The 25,910-nt window shown below is 42.1% G+C and overlaps 1 protein-coding gene across 25 annotated transcripts in view; it reads left to right on the top strand.

Annotated features, from left to right (window-relative positions):
• The window catches only part of MACF1 (microtubule actin crosslinking factor 1), a 330,331-nt gene that overhangs the window by 33,937 nt on the left and 270,484 nt on the right, over positions 1-25,910 (top strand). The window contains exon 1 of one of the 25 annotated variants that reach the window (XM_060623636.3): positions 22,246-22,391. The exons of the other annotated variants lie outside the window; for them this stretch is intronic. Coding sequence (XP_060479619.3) covers positions 22,340-22,391 — 52 coding nt within the window. The 5' untranslated portion in view covers positions 22,246-22,339. Of the gene's footprint in view, positions 1-22,245; positions 22,392-25,910 lie in introns of those variants that run through there. 25 annotated transcript variants of the gene reach the window in all.

The raw sequence follows: 25,910 nt of genomic DNA, 5'->3' as shown, positions 1-25,910 counted from the left end.
CTGTACCGCCCAGCAACTTTCTCATTAGGGTGAGTCTGGAGTAAGGGCTTAGTTTAGGATTATGAAATCTAAGAGAGATGCAGGATAGTTACCAGGTTAAAGGATGGGAATATTCCTTTCTCTTGTTTGTCTTATCAGTCCTATACCTTACGGGTTGCCAAGATCCCTCTGCATTTGCTAGTAGGGGTTGCTACCGGAGTGATGTAAAACCTCTTATTTCCACACCTGCTACTTCCTTTAGCCTTATCTTGCTTTACTGATGCCCTTCTACCACATACACTAGATTTGTCATCTTTCCCATCTGTGAGGCCAAGGTGTGCAGTGGACCACCCTTCATTAGCTGTCCAGATCTTGATGGTAATCTGCCTTTCTATGCTCCACTCCTCTGCCTTCCCCAAATAGTAGGAAAGTGGAGAAAAGGAAATGGAATGTGATTGTATTAAGTCCTCTGTGGCCTAGAGGGCAAAATGTTTTGATTGCTTGATTTAGGGGTCTTGGGGTCTCCTAATATGAAGATCTATTCTTTTGTTGATGGAAGGGCATCACTCCATTCTTCATTCTTTTGCTCTGAGTCATATGGACCCAAAGAAAGATTTGTACTGGGGAGTTGGTACTTGTCCCTGAAAGGGAAAAGACCACTCTTTGACTTGATTTTTTTTTTTTTTTTTCTGTTGTAGGATATCTCATTATCCTAAGATCAGAATTAATGGTGTTTTGAACAGAGTATGAATATATGAATATATCATTATAATACATTTATAATGATTGGGCTTTGGGTTTTAAAAACACTCTTTTTAGGGGTGCTTGGGTGGCTCAGTCGGTTAAATGTCCATCTCTTGATTTTGGCTCAGGTCAAGATCTCAGCATTCGTGAGTATGGAGCCTGCTTGGGATTCTCTCTCTTCCTCTCGCTCTGCCCCTCCCTCACTCTCGCGCCATCTCTCTCTCTCTCAAAATAAATAAACTTAAAAAAAAAAGAAAACATTAAAAATCCCCCACCCTTTTTTAAGTACATTGTTTTAGGTTAGGTGCCTCCCTGCTCTCTTTGGGATTATTTAGCTGCCGACTAATCTGGAGGGAGTAACAGTGCCAAATGACTTTTTGTAGATCATTAAACATTGTGACGTTACTGAGACTATCTTGGTCGGGAGAGTTTTGGTCCACAGGAATAAGGTGATGTCTACTTCTTTCTCTCCTTTCAGATAAATCCTCCTACGTGTCCCACTCTCTGGCTCTGGGAGGGATGATGGGGTGGGGGGGTGGATTTAGTACATTCATCACATTGTTCAGGTCCTTTCCTGGGTGCGGTCCTGTAGAGCTTCCTCCAAGGGCTGACTCAAGAGTTCTCTTCCATTGTGGCGGTGTTCTTGTTTTTACACGTTGTACCAATTTACAGCCTTGGCATTTTGGGCAGCATCATTTGGAGGTGTTAAGTTGAGAATGAAGAAAGTAGAAATATTTTCAGAAGTTTCTTGAGAGAAAGGTTCCTTTCACTGGCACTAAATCTCTGTAGATGCTATGGCTCAAGGGCTAAAGAATTGTAAGCATATGCTCTTCTTTTTTGTTGTCCCCAGTTCCTCTGAATAACAGTTATTTGTTTGTCTTTCTGTCCTCCATGAAACTGAGCATCTTGAGAGCTGGGATGGAGTCTTACTCATCTTTATGTCCCTGATATTTAACAGTGCCCAACTCAAAGCGCTTATAAATGTATGTTGAGTTGAATGAATAGTCGAAGGAAGCTTTAAAGGCATTGACTGCAGACAGATGCATGCCTAGCATGTTGAGTCTGGAGACATTAGTATAGAGTGGAGATGGATAAAGAGAAGAATTTTTGTGGATAGGACACAGAGAATTTTCATTCTTAGGTAAGAATTTCTGGAGAAATACTTGTCTTGTAGTTTTCCTTCATGTGGGAAATCATTTAGAAGTTATGAGTGTTAGTAACATCTGACTAGCTAATGACCTTGGGCAAGACTTCTAGTCACTGTGACCTTTGTAAGTAGGGACTAAAGACACCTACCTGCCTGTGCCTCCCAAATGGAGGGATTCAGCAAAGGGAGGGGCTCAGGATTAGATTGGGAGTGGGGAAAGAAAGCTTTGAGCCCCTGCTAGCCAGGCACTGTAGAAATATAAAGCTGTTATTATGATGATCACTGTTGGCGAACAAGAAAGTCTCAACCTCTTGTGTGCTGTGTAACCCACACCCAGCCAACAACCTCAGATTGGGTGGCTGTAGACTTGAATATTGGGATCACTCATGGCTGTTGCCAAATGCCCCTTGTGGTTTCTCTGAGTCCTGTGCAAACATTGCTTTTTGGCTCTTTTCCTTCTGTCCAACGGCAAAGAATAGGAAGTTTGTGGAGATGTGCTTTTTGGTTGGCATTTGAGCATGGGATGCCTTTATTTTTCCCTTTTAACTACTAAATATCCTAACTAGTAAAGAGCTATAACAAGATGGGCCAGGTTTGGACATTCTTACCTAGGGAGTGACTGAAGCCTGAGGGGAACTAGGCTTTGCACAACCCTGTGCCTTGAGAAGGGAGCAGTTGTTTCCCTGAGAAAGGCTTGGATCCTGATCAGCTGATTTCCTGTCTCTACTGGGATATGATTCCTCCCCCTTCCTTCTGGAAGAAGTGGATATTTTCTCATTTCCTGTTTGATAGCATATTTTCTGAGTACCAGGAGACACTTGCTGACTATAAATCAGTTGGGATGTGGGCTGGGAGGGAGGCTGCTTTTGTTTTCAGCAGAGTGGCTTTTGTTTGAGGAATTCAAAGCCTATACATGAAGCCAAGCATCCTCATCCCCCTGGCAGAGACACAGGACCTAAAGGGTTTGTTTTGAATCCCTTTCCTACCTGACCTGTGGTGATAGAGTCCCATCTCCCACTTGGATAAGAAGAGCTTGGTCCCTCATGGGGACCTAGCTGTGGATCCCACTCTCACCACATCCTCTGCTCAGCCCTTTCGGTGCCTGAATCTGCTGGGGAGGCACTGTTGTCTCTGGTGGAAGTGACCCCACCCTTGGAATGGAACCTGGCAGTTTGCCCCTTTGAGCCCTGACAGACACAGCCTGGACGGGAATCTGGCTCTCCAGATTTCCTGTCATCCGTCCTTAGGAGCAGACCCTGTAGCTTCCTCTCTGCTGGGTGGGAGCTGGTGGTTCCGGAGCAGCGCCACCTGTGGACCCACACAGCAGCTTCTGTGTTCCTAACCAAGAGCTGCCTGCCCAATCCTGACTGGCCTGTTCCCGATCCATCTGGAGTGAGAGCAGAGGACTAGAAGAGAGGACTGGGGAGGAAGGCATCACGATCCACTTTGCTTGTAGCAGAGCTCTGCTTAGTGTTTGGGGAGCTGGAGTTTAATTTTGCAACATACTAATTCTTAGATTTTTTTCCTTTTTGGACCTTGGAGAAGTCCTTAAAAATTCTTACAAAATAAGACATTGCTTGGTAGGTTATGAGAAAAGTCACTTTTAGGTTCTGTGGTAACAGAACTTTTTCTAGTTTGCCAGGGTTTTACATGGCTGGGTAATTGGTACGTTTAAAGTTCTTGGAGATCATCAGAGAAAGAACAGTCTTATAAATAGAATCAGTGAGCCTGTGCCTAACTTTTAACAGTAAATTTGTCCTTTTGTTGCTGACCGTGTGCCCTTTCTCCTTGCTCAAGGGATTTTCTGGTTTGGGGCTGTTTTACAGTATCGGATAAATTTCCCTGTGGGGTAGAAAGCAGTATCTTGCAGTGGAAAGGATATAGGCATTGGAATCATGGTTCTGCTACTTACTACCTCTGTGACTTTGGACAGTCACTTAGCCTCTCTGAGCTGTGCGTGCTTTTTCTATTTCCTCAGTAGCAAATGTTGGTGATAGTAACTATCTTGCAGGATTTTTGTAAAGGTTAAATGAATGCATGTAAAGCTTGTTGCTTGGTACATAGTGGGTATGTAATTGGAGTCTTTATTAGAAAGAGTCATAATAGCAATATGATTTTAAAAATTGTGGTAAAATATACATAACAAAATCTACCACTTTAATCATTTTTTCCCCACTTTAACAATTTTTAAGTGTACAATTCAGTGCCATTAAGTACATTTACACTGTTGTGCAGCCATTACTACCATCCATCTCCAGAACTTTATCTTCCAAACTTAAATTCCATACCCATTAAACAGTAACTCCTCATTCCCACCCAGTGCCCCCAGCCCCTGGCAACCACAATTCTACTTTCTGTCTCTATGAATTTGACTGCTCTAGGTACTTCCTTTTTTTTTTTTATTCAAAAAAATTTTTTTAATGTTTATTTATTCTTGAGAGAGAGACAGAGCCTGAGCGGGGGAGGGGCAGAGAGAGAGGGAGACACAGAATCCGAAGCAGGCTCCAGGCTCTGAGCTGTCAGCACAGAGCCCAGTGTGGGGCTTGAACTCACAGACTGTGAGATCATGACCTGAGCTGAAGTCGGATGCTTAACCGACTGAGCCACCCAGGCGCCCCTTGGTGCTTCCTATAAATGGAATCATATAATATTTATTCCTCTTGAAACTGACTTACTTCTTCATATAATGCCTTCAAGGTTCATCTGTATTGTAGTATGTGTCAGAATTTTATTCCTTTTTAAGGCTGAATAATCTTTTGTATGTGTATACCACATTTTGTTCATTCATTCATTCATTGACGGACATTTGGGTTGCTAACAATGTGATTATTATTTTTCATATTAATATTGTTGGATTGATTCCCTACAGTTAGAGGTCCCTAAGCTGAGATGAAGAGGATGAAGTGAAGAGAGATATCACTGTTTTTGTGTTAATTTCATTTCTCTGGGTTTTGGTTCTGGGACCTATTTTTGGTAGGAGTCTGGTGGATGATGGTACCCATTTTGATAGTAGCCTGACATATGATGGATCCATTGGAGCCCACACAGAGGGTCCAGGCATGGCAGAGCTCTAGGGGGAAAATTGCTTCCTAATCTAATTTTTCCAAGGATAGAGTGCTTTGTAGTGCCTGTGGCTTACCAGCTTTGCCTACCTTCCTCTCTCCTCTGCTCTTACTATGAATGGGATTCTTGCTGTTACAACATATCTAGGTTCTCTTTTTTTTTTAAATAAGATTTTATTTTTAAGTAATCTTTACACCCAATGTGGGGCTTGAACTTACAACCCCAAGATCAAGAGTCCCATGCTCTATGGACAAATCCAGCCAGGCACCCCTAGACTCTTAGTTTGTTTTATTTAAAAATTAAAAAAAATTTTTTTTTAATGTTTATTTTTGAGAGACAGAGACAGAGCATGTTTAATTCTATGTTAAGTTAATAAAGATTACATTTAGTCTTATTCAGTTATGATTGCATAAGTATGTATGACTAAAGAATTATGTTTATGCTTTGTGAAGGCCACTACAGGAGAGGATCTAAAAATGAATCTAAAAACATAATCTATTTTAGAGAAACATAGCTGAAATACAAAGGACAGTAGGGGGCACTTGTATGACAGTGGAGTAAAGACATGCACAAGAGTTTTCAGTTTGATTTTTGAACTTTAACGTGTTGGGAAGTTAATATTTTTTTCCTTATGTTTTCTTTATGAAAACTGACAGTTGGATTTGAAATATAAAAATATTTGGCATGATCAACAAGTTTATTTACTCTGTCAACTAAAAATGGACTTTCTTTAAATTTTTAAAATTTATTTTCTTACTTTCAGTTACTCTTTGACAAGATACTAGGTTAAACATTATTTCATTTAATGATTTCAACATATAAAACTTTAAAAATTTGTCTGAAACAATCTATTGGAAGCCTCAATTTCTGTATCGGCAAATTCTTACTACTGTAGATTATGTGATACCTGTCACTCAAGGATCTTGATCAAATAATTTGTTGTACAAAATCAATGAGTGAAAACAAAACCAAAACAAAATGAATGTACTTTATATTGTGTGTGAATAGAGGTACCAACAAACACTTGAGAAATGGCTAAAGGGTTGAACCCTTTGCTCTTCATTTTGTAGCTGGTGTTAGATGAACATAGCTTTCTCTTATTTGAATAATGATGTCGAAAGGTCCTAAAGGCCAAAACAATTAGTTGTGAGCAGTCCTTCTCCTGAATTCCCTATGAGCAGCTTTGATGGGGAATAACAGTATCATTTTCAGATTGGCCCGTGCACAAACTACATAATTAGAGGTATTCCATTTTCCACACATACGATATAGCTGGCTCTTAATCAACCCTTGAAAATGGAGCAGAGGGCGTGCTGAATACTTCAGACTCACAGATAAATCCTAAAACTAATTTTAACCAACTGTTCTATCATTACTCCTACTTGAGTTACCAAAAATGTTTGTAGGGGAGAAAATGAACAGATTTTTTCCCTTTTGTTTATCCTTTACCTACCTTTTAAATGTTATCACCCATTACTCTTTACTCTTTATTCCAGCAGAATGAACTAGTACCCTGTGTCTTCCTGCTTCTGTGCTTTGCTCAGGCTGTTTCCTCTGCCTGGATTTTCCTTCCATTTCTACATCTGATTTGTCCCTCCACATCCATCTCAAATATCACTTTTTTTGGTGCAGCATTTCCTAACCCCTTCAGCTGGAAATCATATCATCTTTCTGAATTTATATAATATTATTGAAAGAAATTCACTTAAAAGTAATAGTAATAATAGCTGACAGCTTACATTCATATATCCTTTTACAAAATGCTTTTCACATGTATTAGCTCTTTTGAGCTTCCCGTATAGTTTGTCCCTTCTGCTTTACGTAAAAGCTGAGGAAACTGAGGCTCAAGGAGGTTAAATGACTTGCCTGAGGTCACATGCAGCTGGAACTAAATATAAATCTTATGACCTCAAACCCCATGTTCTTTCTACCAAACAATGCTATCTTATGATTCTTATGTCTTGCTACTGTATGCTATAGTTACTTGTGAAAATATCTTATCTGGTGCACTATTTTGTGCTGTCCTTGTTCTCTGTGACCTTTACATCTCATAGCACAGAGTATTGTGCACAGTAAGGCATCAGTAAACATTTGAAAGGCTGGTGAGGAGTCAGGGAGATGTTGGTGAATGCATTTACATAGCACAGTGCCCAGCACATAGATGCCTAATACATATTTGTTGGGTTTAATTGTAAAATGGATCAAAGACCATGTTAATAAGAGCCTATATGGCATTCACTTTATAAATGCTTTGCCTGATATTAACTCATTTAATCCTTCAACAACTAAATGAGGTAGGTACTGTTTTTATTTCCATTTTATACTTGATGAAACTGAGGAACAGGAAGGCTAAGTGACTTGCCCAAGGCCACACAGGTGGTAGGGAACGGAGTTGGGGTTCATAGTGACAGGCGGTTGGCACTGGAATCCGCATGCACTCCGAACCATTATGCCATAATCAGTTGTTCTGAATATTTTTACACTATTAAGTTCCTCCTGGACTCCTGTCTGTCTTGGGTGTGGCTCAAATAAAGAAAAACAGAAGCAGCGAAGCTTGTGAATGTACTGCAGAGAAGTGGTTCACATCAGAATCACCTGGAGGGCTTGTTAAAACAGAGACTGCTGCGCCCCACCCCCCAGTTTCTGATTCAGTAAGTCTGGGGTAGGGCTTGAGAGATTGTCATTTCTAACACGTTCCCAGGAGATGCTGCTGCTGGTCTGGGACCATTTGTGTAGAGTATAACAGTTAAGAGCATCGACTGGAGCTAAGCTGCCAGGATTTGAATCTCAGCTCTGCCATTTACCGTGAGCCTGGGCAAGTTTGTAAGCCTGTCTGTGCTTCAGTCCTCATCCGTAAGGTGGCTATGTTGATGGTACCTACATCATAGGATTCTTATGGAGATTGAATGAAATAATACATGTAAAGTGTTTAGAATAGTTATTGGCTTACAGTAAACATGCATTGTTAACTATAATAATGGTGATAAGACATGATTTTATAGTTTAGTAACAAAGACTAGACTTACATTGAATAAATAATAAAAATAGTGTGAGATCAGGTTATTAGTTCATGTGGTCCCGACTCTAAAGTACCTTAGAGGTGAAGTGTGCATATGTTGTGGCGCAGGAGAAGCAGTGGGGGATCAGAAGGAGGAGAGGTACATGGGACTTGAAGATAATAGAAAGTTGTATAATCAGAATTTTGAAAAATTGGCATTATCAATGGTTTGGGTTTTACAGCCAGAGAATTGGAGGGATTGACAGGGTGAGAGAGAGAGAGAGAGAGAGAGAGAGAGAGACAGAGGTAGAGAAAGAGAGAGATGTCTGCACTTTGTTTGCCAAGGAGATAACTAACTCCTTTTCTCATTCGTCTTAGAGTTGGTAGCTGGTCTGACGGTGAAGTTCCTGGGAGTTTGCTCTTTGTGGGGAACAGTGACCAAGGAAGTGGTTTGCTATTGGCTTCTGAGACTGGGCTCTGCAGCCTTGATCCTCCACAGCTGATTCACATACTTTTGATTCTTGCTGAGAAAGGCAGTTGTTGGGTTTGGAAGTTTTCAGATTCCAGAGCCAGCTGGACAGCTGACCCTCGGGTAGCTATTTCCCAAACTGCCAGCCCTCTGTCGCCTCATTTCCCTGGGCCCCTTCTTTTTGACTTTGAAGCAATATCCTATATTTAGTAAACTAGCCAGTTAGAGGTTGGAGGAGGTTGGAGGGGGATGTCTCTCTCCCACTTTAGAATTCTGGGTGGATGGAGTTTTTGGGCCCAGGAACAAGCCGTGTCCTGTTAAAAAACTTTAACCCCTTCTTCATCATCAGCCATGTTCATAGGTCAACTTACAGAGCTAAGAATGTACCTCTAGCTCATGGGCAAGGAGCACTGTTTATTTTTGGGTGTCCTGAAGAAAATATTTGGGAAAGGAGTGGGGAGACGTTCAGACAGCTCCATTTATGGTTGAGCAATGCTTGGTATTCTACAGAAGAGACCATATGGACAGTGAGGAAGAGTTTAGCATTCTGATTGTTCACCTCTTGCCCCCTCCATTCAGGGATGGTTAGGGACACCTCATTAGCCATCAGAGTGGGACAAGTATTTCTTGGACTCACATGAACTTCACACCCCCCCATCCTGGGCATCTTCTGCTCTCCCAGTCTGCTGAATCACACTACCTAGGAATGGCAGTAGCCAGGTTGCCTCCTGGAGCACCTGGAGCACTCTTGGCATTAATACATTGTTGACTGGTCTTGGTCTCCTAGACACGGCTTGGGCCTCTCCAGGCCTGCTGGAATGATAGGCTGGGTCTTAGCCCCCCCTCCAGCTTGTTCCACAAGGCACTGACCTACTTATCAGAGACAATTAAGTGTTTGTGAGCAAAAGAAGGCGGTGACCCAAGTGAAGGTGAACCAGAGCTGCATTAAACAAACATTTGGAGTCACTTTTTTTGTCTCACACAGCAGGGTCCATCTCGAGTTCAAATGGAATGGCTGACCAGGCTGATGTGGAGGCCAAATTCCAGATGCTTATCCGGATAGACATCCTTGAAATCTCAATCCTTCCGTCAGTGTACTTTAATATAAGAAATTACCTTTTGTGATCATTGAACCCTTTGTTTTTGGGTGAGAGAAGGTTTGGAAGAAAGCTGGGGCTCTTAGAGCGAATTACCGTTATAAGCCCACAGCCCCTTTTGGTGGCAATGTCGTGGCTCACCCACTGAGAGGATTTTGTCTTTCTTTTTGTAGAGGCTGGGATAATAGGCTGTGTGGGCACCTAGATCTTTAGGGAATGAGCAAGTAGCTTGTTTAGGTTTTCCTGTCCTTGTAAGACAAGCATTAGATTCAGGCTTTACAGTGAAAGGATGTGAACTCACTTTCCTACCTCAGTCTTAGATGTCACCTATCTTTTAGCAAACCCCATTCCTGCCTCCCTGTTGAGTGTGATTATGTTTGATTTGTTATGCTTACTGTTGTCCTTTAGTAGTGGGGGAAGGGTCCGAGGTCCTGAGAAGGGCCCATGACTCCTGTCCTACATCAGCTGACTCCAGGACCCTGAGGGAATTGCTAAACTAGCAATTGGGCAGTTTCTTAAACTTTTACTTTCAACAACTCCACGCACATGACAACTGCTATAATCTCCCAGTCAATAAGCAGAAGTTACTGATAATGCACCCAGATATCCAGATCAATCTCAAAGTTCAGGAAGGAAGAAGGGTGGGAGGACTCAATCCTGCCATTCTCTCATTGGAATTCCTGACAGCCTTTGAAGTGAAAGCCCTGTCTGGAGAACTAGGTTACATATCAGAGCATGGCTCAGAAGTCAGCATGGCATCAATTTGGATTGTGTAAATGGCTGTTTCTAGGGGAAGAGTATTTGAGATGATGTGAAATTGCCCGCCCCCCCCGAAAATCCCAGAGTCTGGTCACAAGTTTCATTCTTCTGCTTCTATTCCTTTATGCCTACGGAACCTGGTCTCTGCCTGTTTTCCAGTCTTTCAGCCTCTGAATGGTGCCTTTGCCTTCCCCACCTGTAGCCTATATGACAACACCTGTCCTGGCATCTCCAAGTCTCTTTTTGCCACACTTTCCTTTCCTCGAAGCTGGACCCAGGTTCGTTTTCTCCACCCAGCTACCGAGTTCTGCTGCATAGCATTGTGCTGACGGATTTCTTTACAGATTTACGAGCTCCAGCCACAGCTTGACTCTGAACACTGCCCTGAAGTCTTTCTCTTCTCTCCTGGTTGACTCCTGCTCCCTTTCCCTAACAGGATCCATTCCAAACTTTCTCCTCTCCTCAGACTTGCTGCTCCCCACCCTACCTTGTAACTCTCAACAAGTCAAGTAGTCTTGCACTTCCCGTGGCTCTGCCTCTCAGTGCACCTGTCATTTTCCAGACCTCATTGCATTCTCCCTGTGTCATAGGCAGGCTTCTGGGCATGTACATGGCTTGTATTCTTGTCTTCCCTCACCTAGTGACTCCTTGTAAATATGTTCAGGTTTCCTCCATTCTAGGACAGAAATTCTTTTAAAATTCTTTTAAACTGGTCTCTTCTTCTTTCTGCCTTTTTTTTTTTTTTTTTTTAAACTACTAGTCATCTTGACCCCCGTAGCCGGGCTTGACCACCATCCCAACTGAAGTCTCCATCACTCATGGTGATCTACTTGCAGAGTTCCAGAGTCTCCTTCACTTCTCATGCCCTTTGACCTTGTCATAACATTTGATCCCCCATGGCCCTCTTTCTTCCGTGTCCCTCTGTGCACTCTCCCTGGATGAGTTTAGTGACTCTGGTGATTTCATTTATCAACATTGTCTGTATGGTGATGACTCTCAGTATCTCTAAGGGCTTTTCTCTGGGGTCCAGAGTTGTATTTACAAATAACTACTGCCCTTTTCTACTTCAGAGTTTGCAGATATTCTAATTGACATATGCAAAACCAAGGTCATCATCATCCCTCTTCTTTCCCCTGCCCAACCACACCTGCATCTCTTCTTGTGTACCCTGTCTCCGACACCAGTATCACTCTGCACCTGTTGGCCCGAGCTAAGAAATTTGGGTTTGTTTGTTTTTTGTCTTCTTCATTCTCCATGTCTGATTAGACGCTACATTCTGTTTGTTCTAGTTCAGAAACATCTCAACATCCATCCTTTCCCATCCATCCATCCTGGTTGGATCCACTGTCCTATTTTAGATCCTTGTCATCTTTGGCATATTGCCAGTGACTTTTGCAGGGTCCAAAGTCATTGCATACTTAAAAAAAATTTTTTTAGATACATTTTGCAGAACTACTCTCCATGAAAGTTGTACCATGTGGTTGAGTCTTACACTTTATCTCTTGTTAAGAACTCCAGTTCTCACTGCTTTCTATTCCTTCACAGGGTGAAGTTCAGACTTCTTAGAATGGATATGATTCTCAGTTTCATCCCTTGTTTATACGGTTTCCTGTGCCTTGGATGTTCTTTCTGCTCCATCTGCCTCACAAACTCTTGTTCATACTGTAATCTTTCATTCCAGCTCAAAAGTGACTAACTTTTTATGGTGTTTCAGCTTCTTTCCCCCTACCTCAACCAGGAAAAATTGAACTTATCTTCTCATCTGAGTTCTCATGGTACTTTTTACATCCCTTTGTAATAGTACTTATTTTATATTATCTGTTTAATCGTCTGGCTCCTTTACACCATGAGTTTAATGAGGGTAGACTTATGCCTTCTTCATCCTTATTTCTTTGGTGCCATACACTTGATGGAATTTGGGTTGTATACAAAGTTTCTGCTGTCTCCACGTTTGCAAAGTCTAAATGAGCTATGCTATATTGGATATTAGTTGTGATAGTATCTCCTCTCCTCTTTTTATTTCATAAAGTATCTGTGTTTACTGTATGAAAATTATAAAGTAATGAAAACTGGAAAATTAAAGTTGCCTAGGGGTGCCTGCTGGCTCAGTTGATAGAGCATGAGAGTCTTGATCTTAGGGTTGTAAGTTCCAGCCCCACGTTGGGTATAGAGATTACTTAGAAATAGGGGCACCTGCGTGGCTCAGTTGGTTAAGCATCTGACTCTTGGTTCTGGCGCAGGCTGTGATTTCACAGTTCCTGAGATCGAGACCTGCGTCAGGCTCTGCGCTGACAATGCAGAGCCTCATTGGGATTCTCTCTCTCTCTCTCTCTGTCCCTAGCCCCACTCACGTATTCTCTCTCTCTCTCTCTCAAAATAAATAAACATTAAAAAAAAGTTTACTTTAAAATCTTAAAAATTAAAGTCACCTGAAATCTCATCACTTGGATAACCACCGTAAATGTTTTGCTATATTTTCTTTCAGATGTTTTTCTATAAATATATGTATGTAACTATATATATAAATATATTTAAGAATATATATATAATATATAAAAATATATATATATATAAATATATATATGTAACTAGTTTTCTTTACTCTGTGGTGAATATTAGTGTCAAAAAATCTGTATCTGTATAATAATTTGTATTGTTAATATTCCATTGCATGGGTGTACTGCCCTTGAGCCGATACCCTATTGTTGGACTTTTAGGTACTTCTGCATTTGATGTTTTAAACAATGAGATGAATATACTTGTATATATATTTTTTCTTTGCACACTTAGCCACATTTCTTTTGTATAAATTCCTAAAAGTGAAATTGCAGAATCAAAATTCATTGCATGCTTTACAACATTTTAGATATATTTTTGCTGAACTACTCTCTGCCAAAGTTGTACCATGTAGTTGAGTTTTTATACTTCATTGAGATTTTTTTTCCTGTGGTAGGTTTTGCGTTGCTGTTCGAGATTTTATGTATTGGAATGATTTAATTAAGGCGGTGTTTTATGAAGACTGATGTTGTGCCACGTGCAACATGGGTTGGAATGAGAAGGAGAGAAATCTGTTTTTTGGAGACCATTTTAGCAATTCGGGTGTGAGGTAATGAGGATTAGACAGGAGAGGACAGCTGTTGGATAAAGGAGAAGATGATGAAAGGCAGTGGGAAGAACTGACAGGACTGGATAGTGGGTTGAGTAAAGTGTGCCATTACTCGAAGTGGGAAATTAAAAGGAGGTATCAATTTGGGGAGGGAAGCTGTGGGTCCACTTTTAATAACCTGAGTTCTAGTTGCTGTGGCATGCTCAGGTGGAAATGCCCCGTAGGCGGTTGGCACTGTACCGCAGCAGTCAGAAGAGAGGCAGGGCTCAGTCATCTCAGCCTGTTTAAAGTCCTACACAATAAATAGCCTTTCCAGCATCCTCTCCAGGTGCCTCCTCAGATCTAAGCCAGACAAGACTGTCTTCTTGGAGAGCCTTCACTTGCTGTGTCTGCCGTGTGGCACTCACCCATTGGTCACAGCCCACCTCAGAGCCTTCCAGGAAACCTTCTTTGATCACCCCCACTGGGTATTAGTTCCTAATTTATTAAATGCTAGTGGTCATTTTTTTTCTGTATCTTTCATATTGTACTTTAGTATCCTGTTTGTACATACACATTATTTTCTTCTACAATATTGGAAGCTTCTCGAGGTTGACAACTAACTTGACTTGAGTATCGTAAACTCCATTTAATCTCCCACATTGCCAGCACATAAGGGTCCAAAAATATTTGGTGATTTGTGGAGTAAATGGAACCAGCTTTAATGTAATATTATTAATAAGTTGGATTGTTATCATGCTATACCTAACACCTAATAAAGTGCTAACACTATTTATGGACATTCTTCTACTTATTTTTCTTAAATATGCAGATATATTATGGGAGGTGAAGTGGAAAACAAAAGATGTTAAGTGTTTCCCCTTTCAGAGCCACGTTCTTTGTTTCCTCCAAGATTCTTAAGTGCAGTATATATCCCCTGCCCTTTAGTTTTCAACCCCCTCCACTGTCCTGAAATTGCTGTTGCCAAGGTCATTAATCACTTCCTAATTGCCAAATCCAATGGGAATTTTTCAGCCCTAATCTTACATGACCTTTTTTGTGTACTTGAAACTATGAAATGCTCTGTTCTCCTTCCTGTGGCATCTGGGTGGCTCAGTTGGTTAAGTGTCCCACTTTGGCTCTGGTCATGATCTCGTTTGTGGGTTTGAGCCTGGCATCAGGCTCTGTGCCAACAGGGCAGAGTCTCTCTCTTTGCCCCTCCCTGATTCATGCTTTCTCTCTCTCTCAAAATAAATAAATAAACTTCAAAAGAAAAGTTTTTCCTTCCCTAACTTTTTGTGACTTTATCCTCTCCTGATTTTCTTCCTTCGTTTACAAGTTTATTTTCCTTTAAATAAAGATGCTTTCTAGGATTTTGTCTTTGGCCCTCCACATAGTTTTCTTGAGTGATCTTATACTCATATTTTCTTTTTTTTTAATTTTTAAAAAAATGTTTATTTCTGAGAGAGAGAGAGAGTGAGCGAGCATGAGCAGGGGAGGGGCAGAGAGAGATGGAGACACAGAATCCAAAGCAGGCTCTAGGCTCTGAGCTTTCAGCACAGAATTCAACGGGCTTGAATTCAACGAGCTGTGAGATCATGACCTGAGCCAAAGATGGGCGCTTAACCCACTGAGCCACCCAGACGCCCCTTATGCTCCTTTTTCAACTGCTGGGTCAGCTCTCTCTCCTGATCTGCATGCACGTATCTCTGGGTGTTGGAGGACTTCTTTTACATATCTTATAGGTGCCTTTTACTCAGCATGTTCCACACTGAATTGTTCATCCTCACCCCGGCAAATCTGCTTTTTTCTCTCCCATTCCCAGTCACACAGGTGAGATATTTGGGAATCATTTGAGAATCTTCCCTCACTTGGTGTGTCCACCCAACACTACTCTAGCTCAAACAAAACAGTAATCACATGCTGTATAATTCTACTTGAGATCTCACACTCCTTCCTTTCTTCCCACTCCCAGGACTGTTTTCTTTGTTATGAGTCTGTTATTTCTCACTGTGTAACTGTGATAGTGTCCTAACTGGTTTCTTTCCCTTCTGTCTTACTTCCCTCATTTTCACAGCTGCTAGAATATGCTTTATGAACTTAAAATCTAATGATTAAAAAAAATAGTTACTCGGCTTCCTATTGCCTTTAGGATGAAATGTGTTTTGTTTTTAGCATGGCATGCAAAGCTTTTATGTCCTGCCATTATTCTTCCAGGGGAAAGAGTACCCTACACTCTAGCTATGTCAAACTATTTTAAGTTCCTTAAATGCATCGTGCTCTCTCATGTTTCTGCTTTGCTTTTTCTGTCTACAGCACTCCTGTCCCCATCAATCCGGTTCTGTCTGGCCCCAAAGTTCCAGTTGCAGCAGCATCTCTTTTGGGAAGCCTTCCCTAGGCTTCCATGTGCTTCTTTGCGTCCATGTACCTTTACCAGCATCAGCCGCACTGTATTGCATCGTGGTGTGCTTGCTTGTCTCACTCACTAGATCATAAGATGCTTGAGCGGCGGCCCTGAACTCTTCAACTTCACCCTCAGGGGTGTACCGATTTGGCCAGGGCAGGCTTGTTGGCTGTATGAATGATGGAGTGAGTAGGTATGTGGTCAGTGGCGGTGCTGGGATCAGGATTTAGAATCTCGAATTCTTGCCTTTCATTTATTTTTTGACTAGGTAATATGTTTACATAATTGACTGTTCAGAAGGTACAAAAAGATGAAAGTACAGTGAAAAATCTTTCACTCCAGCCATGCTTTCCCCTTCCCTGAAGACAATATTGTCAGCTTTTTGTGCCTTCCAGAGATGATGTATGCACTTATTTATTATAAGAAAGTAATTCAGCAAATATTTGTTGAGCCCCTACTACATGCCAGGTACCATGCTAGGCTCTGGGGATAAACAGTGAAGAAAGTAGATAAAAATCCCTGACTTTCTGCAAGCTAAATTCTATATATTTTTCTTCCCTCCTTTTTAAACAAACATAAATGAGAGGCTAACCTACACCCTATTTGACTTTTCTTTGTTTTACTTATTAGATCTTAAAAATTAATCCATTTCAGCACATAAAGACCTTCTCTTTTTCCCTCTTGCTTATTATTCCATTATATGGATGGAATTGCTGAGCCTGCCTCAGATTCTGTCTCCGTCCCTCAGCCCCTCCCCTGCTCATGCTCTGTCTGTCTCTCTTTCAAATATAAAATAAAACATTCATTTGGCCAATTACCTACTGATGGACACTCTTTTGTTATAAAATTCTGTAATGAAAAAGCTGTTGTACACTTATCATTTTGCAAATGTATATCTATAGGAAAAATTCTTAGGTGTGGAATTGCTGGGCCAAATAGTATACATACTTACAAATTTGATGGATGGTTTGATCCATGACTTTAATTTTTATTATGAATATTTCAAGCATGTAGATGAGTATAGATAACACTATAGCAGATGTATATGTACCCACTACTCATTAGTTGTTGGCACCCCTATTGAGGTTTTACCTATTAAGTACTTTTAGCACCTCCTTAACATTGTGATGTTTTCCCACTGGATATTATCCTATTTAAAAGCATTTTTTAAAATATTTACTTATTTTGGGGCTCCTCGGTGGCACAGTCGGTTGAGCTTCCGACTTCGGCTCAGGTCATAATCTCACTGCTCGTGGTTTTGCCCCCCGTGTGTTGGGCTCTGTGCTGACAGCTCAGAGCCTGGAGCCTGCCTCAGATTCTGTCTCCGTCCCTCTGCCCCTCCCCTGCTCATGCTCTGTCTCTCTTTCAAATATAAAATAAAACATTAAAAAAATTTTAAAAAAATGTTTATTTTTGAGACAGACAGTGCAAGCGGGGGAGGGGCAGAGAGAATGGCAGATGTAGAATCCAATGCAGGCTCCAGGCTCGGAGCTGTCAGCACAGAGCCTGACAGTAGGTCTCAAACCCAGGAACCAGGAGATCATGACCTGTGCTGAAGTCGGCTGCTTAACTGACTGAGCCACCCAGGTGCCCCACACTGAATATTATCTTAGACTCAAGGTAATAAGTTTCTTAAGAACTCTTACCCTGCCATCCTGGAGTCAGCACTATACAGTCTGTCTTGGGCTTTTTTTTTTTTTTTTTTTTTAATAACCTCATTTTTAGGAAAAGGCAGCTTCAAAGGAAAATTCCATTATGCTATTTTTAGTGTCTACAATCTGAGTTTTCAATAATGTTTATTTTCCCTCCTTCCTCTACTCAAAAGCAACATAGGAATGCTCCGGGAAGTTGGTGGCCTGTCGTCTTGGAGACTTGTTTTATTTGCTGGTGGAAGTGCTCAGGTGAATTGAGCCAGCAAGCACTTTTTCCCCCGCAGGTTTGTCAGAATAACTAAATACGGTGTTCCTCAGCAGGCGCCTACCTTTGTGTCCTCTGGATCCTGATGGATTTGATGAGAGAAGCTGTTCCTGGAGGAAGGGGATACTGTTGGTCTCTATTACACCTGAATGCCTGTGGCTGTGTCAGGAGACTTTTGTTGAAATAAAAGTCCTTCTCTCCTATCTCTCTACTGGAGATCCATAACCTTGTTCCAGTAGTAGGTGACTCTTACCTCTGACCTTTTTCTTAGGTCCCCCCAATGAGGCTTTTAGGTTACTTTATGATGTTATAAATGTAGAAGGGAATTTTGGTCTCAGGTAGAGCTAGAATCCAAGGTCATGGAAGACACAGATTTACCTTAAGAGCAGGTATTTTTGCCTTCCCTCCCAATTGGTCAGTGCCTTTTCACCTTGTTTGGTCTTGTAATATTACATAACCACTGTAGGGAGGAGAGGACTCATAGGATTCACCCATTTTTCCGTGAACCACACGGCCAAAAAGAAAAGGATCAAGGAGAGAGAACTGATTTGAGGGTGTGTGGCCTAAAGCACAAGGCCTTTTTAAGCTCATTGTCAGACCCCAAATCATAAGTCTGGTCCACACAAAGTACCTCCCCAAGCCTGGGGTAAGCACAGAGTGGGCAGAGCTTCTTGGACCTTTGCTGCCAGACCCACACTTAGTTCCCTGTAAAGCCTCCCTTGGTCTTGCCATTTCAGTTCTCTCCTTCTAAGCATGAGGTCTGACTTCTTTTGTCTTCTGTTCCTCAGCCTTGCAGAGGCGGCCCTGGCCCTGGGGACAACTCTTTCTTCAGATGGCAAACTCATTTTCTCTCTAGCAGTCCAGAGGGACAAGGTGTAATTCAATCCCTTTCTCCTTCAGACACTGCTGCCAGGGGGAGACAATGAAGAAAGTGATCTTTGTTGCTCCCTGAATAGGACCATGAACCTGGCACCTGCTTTTGTTACTGACTTCTTAAGTCACTGGAGACATTTTTGCTGTCTTCCTGCGCCAGCAGCTGCTTTGGAGTAACAGGAGCAACTGGCCTCAAAGAAAATGGATAGATATATTTATATGAAGAGAGTTACCTTTCATATTCCTAAACCTCTTGTCTTTAGGGCTGGTCTAGAGAGTGAGCAGTTGGAAGTCAGCTGTGCCTTCAGTTGGACCACCTATGACCCTCATCTTCTGTGAATCTGAGCAGACAGATTGATTCCTTTTTTGTCCTGCTCTCCATCTCATTAGACTCTTGAGTTTTGCGTTCCCGGCACCTATAGTGCCTGCTGCGTGGTGAGTACACAACAAATGTACACAGAATGAATGGCTGGGTGAATTCCTTAAACTGGCTGCTCAGGTTTTGCTTCCCTGACCCTGACATGAGGGGGCCTTGTGGAAGAAGGACCTCTGTTTTTAGAAGAAAGATTGCTTCAAAGGGATTTTGAAAGCTATTGATTTGTAGAGGAGTTTTGGGGGACTGTGTGAACTCCAAGATAGGACTTTCTCTCTCTTCATCGGCCTAGAACTTTCTCCTCAGTTGTAAGGAGACTGCTGGAAGGCTTGTCCTGCTGTTTCAGGATTTGTATCCTGGACCTGACTCAGGCCTTCACTCCACCCACCTAAGTTCTGGTGTCCCTGAGCCCACTCAAGGGCAGGGCAGGTGTTCCTTTTTAACTGCCATCTTGTCACTATAGAGCCAGAAGCTCTAAGGACCACATCTCATGCTCTGTCCTCTGCACTTCTCGATCTGCCTTCATTCAGTCAAGTTCCACTTAGTTCTGAGGTGTCTGTGCCTTTGTAAGGGCTGTTGGAGACAGCAGGGCTGTTTTTCTCCCTGTCAGCAGCTGGCCAGAGAGGCCCTATTTGACTGCCAGATCCTGAGCCTTTTACATTGTCCATCTTGGTCTGGAACCTAGGGCAGAATTTCTCTTGCCACCTGAGGTAACACCTCACTATTCGCCGTGTGGGACCTATGAGGATAAAAGATGAACAGCCACAAAGAGCATGTAGAGGTATTGGACTGTGGTGCTTTGAAATGCTTTGATTCTGAGGAACGGTCTCTGATCTGCAAGAAGAATACAACTGGAGTCCAGGCTGCCCCCCACCCCCCCCCCCCTTTCCCAAAAGCCTCAAATTGGAACCATCACTCACTTTATAATTCCAAACATCCTTGTTTTTGTTTAATTTTTATCTGATAAAATGTTATTAAACAATTTCAATGGTGAAACACACAGAGGAAATGACAAACCAGCATGTGTTGTCTTTTAAATGCACTTAGTTTGAGTAGCTATTTTAAAAGTCAGTTTTTCCTGCTGTTAGATTCCTGTCGTCTGGACTGCTTTGCTCCTTCAGGTGGGAGGAGTCTCTGAGTGGGATTTTATAGTGGCGTTAAAGCAAGAGGACCCAGTTCTGCTCGGGCTAATTGATCATTCCTTTACATTCTTATATTCACCTGCACTACGTTGATTGCTTTCAGATCATGACACAGAACAGGTCTTAGAGATCAGTTCAGAGGTTCTTTACCTATGATTCATTGACCTCTCTCCACTTGTAAACAAAAGTTTGTATGTAGATGAATATGTGCCTTTTTCTAGGGAGAGTATCCTTAGTTTTCATCAGGTTCTCACCAGAGTTTGTGACCTAAACAGAAAAGAACAATTAGTGTTTTATAGGAATTTGGGGCTCCTGCCCACCATAGCTAGTTTGTGGCAAAGTTGGATCTTGAGATAGACTCTGGAATCTAGGTATTTTGACTCTATAACCCAAGTACTCTATTACCCATTCTCTTCCTGGAGAAATAAGTGGAATAATGCTAGGAAACAGACACACATGATCTGAACTGTTGTTTAATGCTTGCCTTTCTCTGTCCACAGCCTTATTTCACAGATGAGTAATCCAAGGACCTGGTCTGTTGGACTAGGTGACCTTAAAGATACTGTGATTCTTACAGTAATGTACCATAGAATCTATATTTCTGTTAGGTTTTTTTACTGTATCCCATTGTCTAACCTATGCCCTGTAAACATTAAGGTCCCTTTTAACTGTTGAATCTTGCCCATGAAATTGTTCTTTTGAGAAAAGGAACCATGTATTGTGTTGCCCTTGACTTCTCATAAATACTTAGATCTGCATACAGTGATTGGCTACCTTGTGACTATTGACTGACTGGTAGCATAAGAAGGCACAAAAGCCTGGGTTGGATATTTTTATTATTTAAAAATGTTCCCCTTTCTATTATCTTAGCAACTGTTAATATTACTTAGCCTGATCTTTTTAAGTGGGAACACTCTCTTTTTCCTTTGTTTTCACAATGCTCCTTATACAGTTTCTTCACCTGCACCCAACCTGCATAATTGGGAGTTTTGTGCAACATTATATCTGACACACTTTGAGTTCTACCCCAAGGCACTGAATGGCAGCCTGCATGGCAGGTTGTTCAGAAAACCTTCAGGCCTGGGAGAGGGGTGTCTTCTTTATGAGGGGTTGCTCCTCTGTGGTGTCTGACTCAGTTGATTGCCCATGGATTTCTAGAATGCCAAGGCTTTCATGGTAAGATGAGCCAGAGCACCAGAGTGTGACTTTTAGGCAGATTGCTTACCCTGTTTTCTCATATGTAAAATCAGATTTACAGTTATTTTCGTAAAGACATTTTCAAAGATGAACATAATGATGCAGACGAACCACTTTGAATTTCTTACAACGAGATACTATAGAAATTTCAGGTTTTCTCCCCCTTATTACATAATCTATGTAGCTTATCCGAAGAGCCTGTGATTACTTGGGGGGGGGGGGGTCATCTTTTTGAGGCTAATTGAGTAGAAGGAAATTTGCAGCAGCTACTGACATCATTAAAGCAAAACCAAAAACAAATTAGCTGAGTGGAATAGTGCCCTGGAGTGGGAAGCTGTGAGGGTGGTGTTTGAACCTCACTTGTCCCCTAGTTATCTATGGAGAAGGTCCTGCCCCCCGAATTGTGCATTTAGCCCTTAGCAAGTGGGCTTTACAGTTTAGCACTTAGGGAGTGGGCCTCACAGTTTCTGCTTTTGTCTTCCTGCCTTGGACTGTGTTGATAAGCAGTGTCTTGCCTGTGTATGGCTGTGTTCCATTCTGTAAACATCACTGCTGTAAGGGGAGTGCAGAGTTGGTTGTTTATTTTGTAAAAACCTGCCCCATTGCCATGTGATATTTGCCCAAGAGCTCCTGTTGTAGTGACATGCTTGTGGTGAGTGTGGCCCTTTAAAGGTTTCGTTCTCAAATGTTAGATGAACCCCTAACCCGTGTCCTAAGAGTTTTAACCAGGGGAACCGTAATCCCAGTGGATCCTGGGCTGGAGTCTAGAGAGAAGGTGGCAGATGAGGTGGCAGATGATAGGCAGGGGCCTGTTGTGGTCTCCTTCCTCTTTTGCACAAAGGAGGGGCTGTCCTCTCCTGGGGAGGTATTTCCGCTCACTGCAACAAATGAGGGAGCACAAAGCCCTGTAATGTAATGAGGCTTCTCTGGTGACGTCACTTATAAATGTGGTCAAAGTCCAGTTCTTGGGGGCTAGCAAGCACGGGGGCTTAGAGATCAGTCCTCAGTCCGTTCAAACGCTCTCACTTCTCAGCTGTCACTGTGCCATGCTGCCTACTTCTAGCCACTGAACCAACACAGCTGAGCAGGGGCATGAACGCCTACAAGTACCAGAAGTTCCTGGAGGGACTCAACAACCTTAGAGGTACAATGAGGCTTCTGGCTCCCTGCCTTTCTCCTCGCTGAATTTGTGAATGCTTACTGTTGTTGTGTGTTATGCGGGCGTCTTTCCTTTCCATCAGCTGCTCAGGAGCTTGGAAAACCCTCTTACTCTGAGCTGGCCATATTTTTGTGTGTGTTCCCACAATGACACAGAAAGGCTAGCATTGTAAGTGTGATGGTGGGTGACCGGGAGGGGATCGTTTCTGCTACTTCAGTAGCAGTCTGTTCTCTTGCTTGAATGTTGAATGGACAATGAAGAAATGTCTCCTGCTCTCTTTCTTTTTTTTTTTTTTTTTGGTTTGATAATTTACTTATTTATTTTATTTGCATTTTTTTTTTTTAGTTTCAAGTTTTTATTTAAATTCCAGTTAGTTAACTTATAGGGTAATACTGGTTTCAGGAGTAGAATTTAGTAATTCATCACATACATACAGCACCCTATGCTCATCACATGTGCCCTCCTTAATACCCGTCTCCCCACCAATCTCCCCTCCATCAACCCTCAGTTTATTCTCTATAGTTAAGATTCTGTTTTCTGGTTTGCCTCTCTTTTTTTTTCCTCCTATGTTTATCTGTTTTGTTTCTTTTTTAAAAATTTTCATTTATTTATTTTTTAATTTACATCCAAGTTAGTTAGCCTATAGTGCAATAATGATTTCAGGAGTAGATTCCAGTGATTCATCCCCTATGTATAATACCTAGTGCTCATCCCAACAAGCGTCTTCTCCCCTGCTCTCTGGAGTTGAGCAGGGCTCAGGATACTCCCAGGGCAGTGTGGGTGGAGGGCTTTTGCCATCTGGCACTGCAGCCTCACCTAGGTGTAGTTGTTTCTTGGGCCAGGTTTTCCAGTCACCTGTGTGTATAGTGAGTCAGAGTCCCACCTGGAGAGAGCAGGAGTGGGGAGTGGTAGGGGGTGGGGGAGGAGGAATGCAGGTTGGAGGCCAGAGATGCCATGTAAAGGGTAAATCATTGACTTTAAAGGAGGTAACTTTTTTTTAAAGTTTATTTATTTATTTTGAGAGAGAGAGAAAGCATGAGTGGGGAAAGGGCAGAGAGAGAGGGAGAAAGAGAGAATCTCAATCAGGCTCTGCAGTGTCAGTGCAGAACCTGATGTGGGGCTCAAACCCACAAACCAGAAGATCATGCCCTGAGCCAAAGTCGAACGCTTAACCAACTGAGCCATCCAGGCACCCCTAAAGGAGGTAACTTTTTAATAAAATAATATTTAAAGAGAATCATGTCTGCTTTACATGATTGTCCAACTCTTTGCTGACCACAGATGAGAAAAATGCAGGCCTCTTTTTGGCTCTTAAGGAAGAAGATAGATGAAATCTTTTTACTTTCTCTTCTGTAATTCATAGATGATTTTGTTTCCATCTGCTTAGGACGGTGCTCAAACCATCCCTCTTTCACCAGCAGTCTAGATTCTGGATCCAGAGCAACCATGGGGTGGGTGCAGAGAGAGTAGGAGAGGTAGAGAGAGGAACAGGGATGAGGGAATGGCGGCAGACCTGGACTCCCATCCTGCCAGGGTCTGTAGATATTTTCCCTTCTTTCATTATGTGTTGAAGAACTGTTTCTAAGAGAATGTATATGAGAAGAGCTTTGCAGGCTATAAAGAGATATACAACTCTAAAGTACTATTCTACTAATTTCTACCTTTTCTTCCTTTTTGTCTCTCTACCACACCATGTAAACATTTTTTCCCCCAGGACTCCTGAGAGCTTGAGCCAATCCCTTTTGGTTTGGGGCTCTGCAAGCTCATCAGGCATCAGGCAGGTCTTAGCAAGAATGAACCGCGTTAACTGTTGTTTCTCTGTCAAAGGCAATTCTGAGAGGGCAGAGGGAGTGTGGCCTTCTTCATCCAGAATCACGGGGAAGAGGTGTGAGAGGGGGACAGAACCCGTGGAACTTCTCAGGGACTCTCCTTGGGCCTTGTTGGGGCCTGGGTGAAGGGAGGTGCAAGAATGTACCCTTGTGCCATAGCAGAGAAGAGGTTCTCTTGCCCTATTTCCTATCTTAGAGGGATCCTTCTATATTCTTGGGCACAATACCCACCCAACAGCAAGAGGCCTTTCCCTCCTCTGTTTACAAAACTCATGGAAGGATTATCAACCTTCATTAACTTGCATGTTCCTTCAGTAGAAGAAAAGATTTAGAGTAGAAACTCCTTAGTGTAGTTTTATTCCCTATTATCCTTGGCTCCGTTCTTCTGATAAAAGGCCAGAGCTTCCTGAAGATGGACAGATGGTGGATGAAAACTACAGGAGATTTACTTATCTATAGAATTGGAGAATAGAACTTTTCTTTTTTGGTTCCCCTTTGTGTCAAGGGTTTAGATGAGCAGTTAAACCACATAAGGATGGCTGTGGCCTAAGTGAATCAAGTTTAGCAGTGACCTAAGTAGATTCCTGAGTTTCTCAAGAGACCACACCACAAATAACCCTGTCCTCCTCTGCTGTATGTGCTTCGAGAGTAAAGTGCAGATATGACCGATCAGGGCACTTCTTGTTTTCCTCTCATGAAACATGCATGGAGGAAAGAGTCCTTTTTTACTCCCTAAATACGACTTGCTTTGGTCCTGAGTGTCTTGTAACTCTCCTGACTTTCTCAGTGGGGCTGATGGAACAAGTAGCTCTTGATTTGATCCATTCAGGGATGGTGCACACTAGGAAGGGCTATGTCTGCTTTTGAAAGAGGTTATGTTAAAACCAGCTTGGCAATCATTTATTTTCTTGACCCACCTAAAAAGTCCCCCCCCTCTCCCCCCGCACTCCCCATCCTTTCTGGCAAGGAGTGAGTAAGGTTGCTAGGAATGAACAAGTAACAGACAAGATCCATCTATCCCAGGGAGTGTCCTGTGTGGAGCTGAAATCAGAGAAGAGAAAGGACCACACTTACAGTGGTGGCAGCTCACACTCCACTTTCCCACCCCAGATACTAGGGTTATTTTGGTTCTAGCTCTCCAAGATGAACTCAGAAGCATTTACTACTATGGACATTAAACACGAGGATATACATATGTATATGTATATATACATATATACATATATATACATGTATATATGTACACACATATATGTATACACACACATATATATGTACACACACACACACACACACACACACACACAGAGTTTAGTGTCTGGAATGTGGCCAGAGTTCACCAAATGTTAGTTCTAGACCTTCTTTCCCCTGTCCCTCCCAGAGTTTTTGAGTCAGGGTAAGTCCTTGTGCTTGCTTTGGTTCAGAATGAGCTGGGTCAAGTTATACTCTTGTAGTGCTTGTCACCCATTGACATGATTGGTTCCAGGTCTCTTCCTTGATCTCACTGTAGGACAGTTATCAAGGTTGAGACTGGAAGACAGTAGCATTAGTGATAATAGTAATAACATTAAGCACTCAGCAAATGTTAGTTATGGACTGGGCCCTGATCTAAGCATTTTACATGTATTAATCCATTTAGCTCCTAAAATACTCACATAACAGGTGGCTTACATTG

The sequence above is a fragment of the Panthera onca genome, chromosome C1 (genome assembly GCF_046562875.1).
Source record: "Panthera onca isolate mPanOnc1 chromosome C1, mPanOnc1 haplotype 2, whole genome shotgun sequence".
NCBI classification, from domain to species: domain Eukaryota; kingdom Metazoa; phylum Chordata; class Mammalia; order Carnivora; family Felidae; genus Panthera; species Panthera onca.
The sequence above is the reverse complement of the archived record's forward strand: the minus strand, read 5'-3'. Positions and strand labels throughout refer to the sequence as shown.